Raw genomic sequence first — 7153 nt, forward strand, 5'->3', positions numbered from 1 at the left:
GATGGAAGGAAAGAAGGTTGGAGGAGAGGAAAGGACAGACACCCGAGAGCAGCACTACATCGAGTAAATGGATGGTGAGCGTCCCACCTACCTCAATAATAATAATAATAATAATTATGATAATAATAATAATAATAATAATAATAATAAAAAGGACGATAACAATAACGTTGAAGATGATAACGTCAATAAAATTATTATTATTATTATTATTATTATTATGTCACTCTTAAATGTCAGGACCAACTGCCTAGCCCAGGGCTCCTACGGTCCTCATGGGACAACGTAGGATTGGATGATGGATGGATGGATTATTATTATTATTCATTATTATTATTATTATTATTATTATTATTATTATTATTATTATTATTACTATTATTATTATTACTATTATTATTATTATTATTATACTTTCATCATGTTGTTGTTGTTGTAGTAATGTATAAATTTAAGCCTGCATGACATGTGTGATGGTTGTGTGTGCAAAGTGTATTTTGTTTATTTGTGCACGTAATGTCCTTTCCATCCCAGACCATAAATACAGCCTCGCCTGTGCAGCGGGTTGGAGGTGTGTATGTGATGATGCACAGGGTGGTGCAGGTGACCGTGCCCCAAGCCTGTTGCTGGGAATCCATCACCTCTTACCCCCCGAACCCCCAAGCTTGTTGCTGGGAATCCATCACCTACCCCCCCAACCCCCCAAGCCTGTTGCTGGGAATCCATCACCTCCTACTCCCCCAACCCCCCAAGCCTGTTGCTGGGAATCCATCACCTACCCCCCCAACCCCCCAAGCCTGTTGCTGGGAATCCATCACACCCGCTGCTGGTAGTTGTACTTGTATCGCCTGGCCAGGGTTTTCATCGCCGTGAGTCGGGTTTCAATGCAGTCTGAACCTGGTAAAGTTATGGAGACATGGTTGTGGGTGTAGCCTGCAGAGATGGTTTCAAGTACTTATACAAGGGCGAGTACTACAGAGAGGGTTAAAGTGCTAGCAGACGCGATGAAACGTCGGATAGCTGTGCCTCAGCTCCGTAATTCAGGCCGTTGAGCTTGTGGCTAGTTATTTACTCGCTGTTCTATGATATATGGCCACTTTATTATCCAGGTTACCATAATTACCACAACTTTGTGTCACCAGGTGCTTGCACCAAAATTAGAACCCTTGCGCTCTATAGGGCCGGCATCTTGGTAGGTAGCCACATTAACCTCTTTGAGAGACTAGTACTGACGAAAAGTTAAAAATACACTTACAAGTACAGTACAGCCTTGCTTATTGCCTTTAACCTCGTGATAAAACTGATACTTTATTCTTGTTTCCGCCAAGCTGTTTTTATTTAGTTAATGAGAAGCCTCTGGTAGTGAAAGGATTAACTGCGTGGTTTGAAGGCGTCTCGAGATACGATTAAGATTGTTTGATGGAAGGAAGAAAGTATGAGACGTCATCTTATTGAATGGGTTAATAGATATATCCCTCAGTTGTAGGTTCTTTCTAAAAAGTAAATAAATCGTCGAACTTTAGTAATATAGCGGTTCAGAGAGAGAGAGAGAGAGAGAGAGAGAGAGAGAATTTTCTTCTTACACCTGGTATATTCTACTCGCGAATGAGAAATATTTAATAGCCTTAATAGCCTTAAAGTATTATCCACCTCATTTTTTTCTCTCTCCACCCGAGCGACTAAAAAGAGCAAAGCATAACTCAATCATATTTTTAAATGCTATCTATCTATCTATCTATCTATATACCTAGGCTGCTTCCCCCAAGGAAAGGGAGGTAGCCGAGACAGGACGACTCACTCTCCATTTACTCATCCATTCAAACACATTCATTTGCATCTTAGCCCCAAAGGGGAGAACGGACAGATCCTCACCGCACCACACCGCACAAGGGTCAACTGGGCAAATGCAATCAGTGACATCCGCAGCAGGGCCCGACAGCAGAACTGGTTTACCCCTGCCACATCATAACAGACCCATCCCCTTACCCGCACCTGACCTGACTAGCTGATCAGACCAAATGCGGGAGAATATCCCCTCAGGGCTGCGTCATCACTTATTCATTCACAATTTCTCTCCATTTATTTCTGTCACGCACAGCCACTCTTCCTTGCTCAACAGACATCCCTCTCGCATCCAGCGCTCTCTTCACACTGTCCATCCATCCTATTCGTGGTCTTCCTCTCAGCCTTACACCTCTCACATCAGATCTAGTTATCTTTTTCACCAATCGCTCATTATCCATTCTCTCCATATGTCCAAACCATTGCAACACCCTCTGCTCAACTCTACCAGCCATCTCCCGAACAACTCCAGTTCTCCTTCGCATTTCATCATTTCGCACCCGATCCATACGCGTCACTCCACACATACTCCTCAGATATCTCATCTCCATTACATTCAAACTTTTCCTCTCTGCTACACCCATATTCCATGTTTCAGCCCCATATAATGCAGTCGGTACCACAACACCCTCATACAGCCTTCTCTTTACATCCATTCTAAGCGAACGACATTTAAACACTTTTTTCATTCCTCCCAGCACCTTTCCTACTTCATTTATTCTAAACTTCACTTCTGCATCTATTCTTCCATCCACAGCAACATGTGACCCTAGATATTTAAAACAATCTACCTCCTCAAGCAACTCACCATTCAAAACTATATTCATCCCCCTACCATCTATCAACCTCGTACACTTCATCACTTTACTCTTATTCTCATTTACTTTCAATTTCCTCCTTTCACACACCCTTCCAAACTCCTCTACCAACTGTCTCAATCTCTCCTCTGAATCAGTCACCAGTGCAGTATCATCTGCAAACAGCAGCTGCTTCAGATTCCACTCTCCTCCATCAACATTTACCAGACTCAGACCACCTAAAACTCTTGCATTCACCTCCCTTACAACACCATCCATGTAAATATTAAATAACCAAGGCGACATCACACATCCCTGTCGCAGCCCCACTCTCACGGGAAACCAATCACTCACAGCATTTCCCACTCTTACACACGCTCTACTATTTACATAAAAACTTTTCACCCCTTTTAGTAACCTACCATCAAGTCCATACAATCTTAAAACAGTCCACAAAGCCTCCCTATCAATTCTATCATACGCTTTCTCTAAATCCATAAATGCCCAAAACACATCCTTGCCTTTCGCTAAATACTTTTCACACACTTGTCTCACAGCAAACACCTGATCAACGCATCCCCTCCCTCTCCTAAAGCCACACTGCTCATCACTAATCACTCCCTCTGTACCCTCTCTAACTCTCATAATTAACACTCTACCATACACCTTACCTACAACACTCAACAGACTTATACCCCTAAAGCTAGTACATTCATACTTATCACCCTTGCCTTTATACAACGGGACCACACAAGCACTTGCCCAGTCAATTGGCACCATACCTTTCTCAAAGCACACATTCAACAATCTTACTAACCAGTCAACAATAGTCACTCCACCACCCTTCAGGCATTCCACAGCACACCCATCCATACCTGCAGCTTTCCCTGTTTTCATCTCCTTTACTGCCTTCTCCACTTCTTCCTTCGTGATCAAAGAATCATTCAACTCTCCCAACACATTTATTCCTTGCACCCTTCCATCCGCCACAATCTCAGCCACCCTTTCCTCCTCTACATTTAACAATCTTTCAAAATACTCTGCCCATCTCTTCCTTACTGCATCCATCTCAATTAACATCCTTCCATCCTCTGCTTTTACTCGTTCTTCCTTCCCAGACTCTCCCTTTCGCACCCTTTTCACCTCCTTCCAAAACATTTTCTTATTCTGCTGAAAATTCTCTGTCAGCCGCCTACCCCACCTCTCATCTGCTGCCACTTTAGCATCACGCACAGCCCTTCTCGCTCTATTCCTCTTCTCCTTATACCTTTCATATGACATCTCATCCTTCCTCTGCAGCCACACTTCATATGCACGTCTCTTCTCAGCCACAGCCATACTTACTTCCTCGCACCACCATTCACTTCCTTTTCTTACACCACCACCCACACGTCTCACACCACACACCTCTTCTGCATGCCCCACCAGAGCACTCTTAAACAACTGCCATTCCTCCTCCACGCTGCCATTTTCCCGATCTTTCACTGCGTTCCACTCATCTTTCAATTTCTCCTGATACTCTATCTTTTTCTCTCTTTTATCCAACTCACTCACTTTCAAAACCTCCCTGCCACACCTAACCCTCCTAGCTCTCATCCATCTCTTACCTACTCTTAACTTTCCCTCCACCAGGTAGTGGTCAGACATACCTCCACCCTCCCCTCTCAGAACTCTCACATCCAACAATCTTCCTATTACATTCCTAGACACAACCACATAGTCCATCAAGGCTCTATCAACAACCCTTCCACCCTCCTGTCTCACCCATGTATACTTATAAATATCTTTCTTCTCAAACAGCGTATTCCCAATCACCATCTCTCGCTCAACACACATCGCTATCATTCGTTCCCCATTTTCATTTCTTCCAGGCACACCATGCATACCAACTACACCTTCAACTGCTACATTTCCCACTCTAGCATTCAGATCTCCCATCATTACCACATTCACATTCGCTTCAAAACTCTGCAGACACTCATCAACATCATTCCAGAAAGATTCCCTCTCTTGTTCATCCCTTTCACTACCAGGCCCATATGCACTCACAAACACCCACAACTCACGTTCAAATTTCGCTTTCACCCACATCAGTCTCGATGACACCTCCTTCCATTCAATCACACATTGCTGAACTTCCGGACTCACTAACAAGGCCACACCTTCTCTTGCCCTTCCTCTATCAACACCTGACAATCTTCCATTCACACTTCCAAACATAGATTCCCTCTTCCCTTTCATCTTCGTTTCACTCAAAGCTAACACATCCAACTTTCTTCTCACAAACATTCTCCCAATCTCCTCCCTTTTAGCCTCAATCGTACTACATCCACGCACATTCATAGACCCAATCTTCAGGGTACGGGGATAACTCCATCCCCCATCCCTTTCTCTGGCCTGTCTCTTTTTAGGAACTACAAAACAGAGGAGGGGGTCCCTAGTCCCCTCACCCCGCCCCTTTTAGTCGCCTTTTACGACACGCAGGGAATACGGTGGCAGTATTCTTCCTAACACAACCTGGCCGCAGAGTAGTAGTACCACCCCATAGTGCGGCCAGGTTGTGTCCCCCCCGCCACAGAATCCCCTGAAAATACCATGACCCGCATAATGATAAAATACAGCGTTTCTTTATGACTGAACCGCAGTGTATTATACGATAATATTTCACTGACGTTACTATTATATGTACATTTTTGAGTAAACGAAGGCTAGATTTAATCACCTGTTTCTTATACCTTCGCCAGGTACCCAATGTAACTACGGTACATCACTAAACACCTTAATTAAGCAATTAACTCGCTATCATACCGTTTGTATATACTTTGTCTTATGTCAATATCTCGTAGGAATGTGCTTTGTACATATGAGTATGATTGTCCTTAATTTCTTCATAGCAAAATATATATATAACATATAAATGCAGTAAATATCCATTTTTTCCCTTCCTCTGGCGACTGAAGTTTCCCATGAAAACATTATTTGGTGAATTTGAGTATGCTTTGTTCAAACTGACTTTCACCTCCGGGAAAATCCCCATTACGGATGAAATTCTCATGATCCCAACGATAATAGTGATTTTTAAAGATAAAAAATTCTATACGACATAACCTTGGCATTATTCTGACTTTGGCATCTTTCTGGCCTTACTTTGACACACTTCTAAAAGGAAGGGAATGGAGATCTCATCTAAGCCAGGCCTAATCAATAGTACCTATCCTTAGCATCCTCCGCACCTAATCTTGGCATCCTTCAAACCATCTTTGCTATCATTTCAGCCTGTCTTGGTAGTTTATATTTCCATTTCCGCGACAAATAAAGACAACGAAAGGGGCATTGAGAGGATATTAGCCTGTATAAATATACACTTTTACTCCCTGTTCCCATTTCCACGCCTTCCAAATCGTTCTGCGTTCACAATTCGATCGGCACACACCACTCCCTCATCTGCTTCCTTCTCCACCTTCGTTTTTCTACCCCCATTCTCCCTTCATGTAATTGTTTTCGCCATCTCCCTCGACACTCTCCTAATCTTACCATGTTACCCTGCCACTACCACACGCTATCTCACACACCTTCTCCCTCCACCACACGTCCCCTCTGCCACCCTCCCTCCCGCACAACCACCTGTAGCGGCAGTAAGGGCTGGTAACCCCGGCTGTTATCATGATATACCGTACGGCGCCCTAACCATGACTGCACCCAGCGTCCACCACACTTTCACACCGGTGCCGGATCATCGCACAGTTTTAACCCAACCACACTGTTACACGGCTGTCTTCTTCGTCTTCCGCTGCTTTGCCCATGTTTATATATATGTTGTCGCTGTTTCTGACCAGTCGTCTCCATTCTCCTCTGTCCAAATGCATCCCCTGCTATATTCTTCTCCCTCATATCTCGCTGTATACAGTCCACCCACCGTCTCCGCCGACCTCTTGTCCGTCTACCCTCCACTTCCATGCCCATCACTCTTCTACCCACATATTTCTCATTCCTTCTCATTACATGTCCGTACCATTGTAGTCGCCTCTCCTGAACCTTCTTTGAGATTTCCATAATCTTAATCGTTCCCCTAATTCTCTCATCCCTGATCTTATCCATTCTCTTGACTCCGCTCATCCATCTCAGCATCCGCATCTCCGCCACCTCCAGCTTCCTCCCCTGAGACTTCTTTATGGGCCAAGTTTCCGAACCTTCTATCATGCAGGCCTTACCACTGTTTTATATACTTTTCCTTTCACTCCTGCACTGATTTTTCCATCACATAACACTCCTGACATATCCCTCCAGTTTCCCCATCCTGCCTGTATCCTGTGGTTAATTTCTGTATCCAGTCCGCCGCCAGCTGTTATATTCGAGCCCAAATATTTGAACGTCCCAACTCTTTTCACCTTTTCTCCTGTCAAACTCTTATCAACCTGTCCTTCTTCTCCATTAAAGCATAGATATTCCGTCTTTCTCCTACTAATTTTATGTCCTCTATCCGCCATTTTCTTTCTCCATTCCTCCAACTTCCA

The 7153-nt window shown here is 43.9% G+C and overlaps 1 protein-coding gene across 1 annotated transcript; it reads right to left on the reverse strand.

The window, feature by feature from the left end:
* Positions 1 to 814: 814 nt before the first annotated feature.
* Positions 815 to 6839, reverse strand: LOC145406694 (uncharacterized). Its single transcript, XM_080277796.1, has 2 exons — positions 6473 to 6839; positions 815 to 933 (listed from the first exon to the last, which is right to left on the reverse strand). The coding sequence occupies exons 1-2, from the start codon at positions 6837 to 6839 to the stop codon at positions 815 to 817; spliced, it is 486 nt and encodes a 161-aa protein (XP_080133922.1).
* Positions 6840 to 7153: the final 314 nt, after the last annotated feature.

The sequence above is a fragment of the Coenobita brevimanus genome, chromosome 71 (assembly GCF_032717465.1).
Source record: "Coenobita brevimanus isolate Jiangsu-jjx chromosome 71, ASM3271746v2, whole genome shotgun sequence".
Classification (NCBI taxonomy): domain Eukaryota; kingdom Metazoa; phylum Arthropoda; class Malacostraca; order Decapoda; family Coenobitidae; genus Coenobita; species Coenobita brevimanus.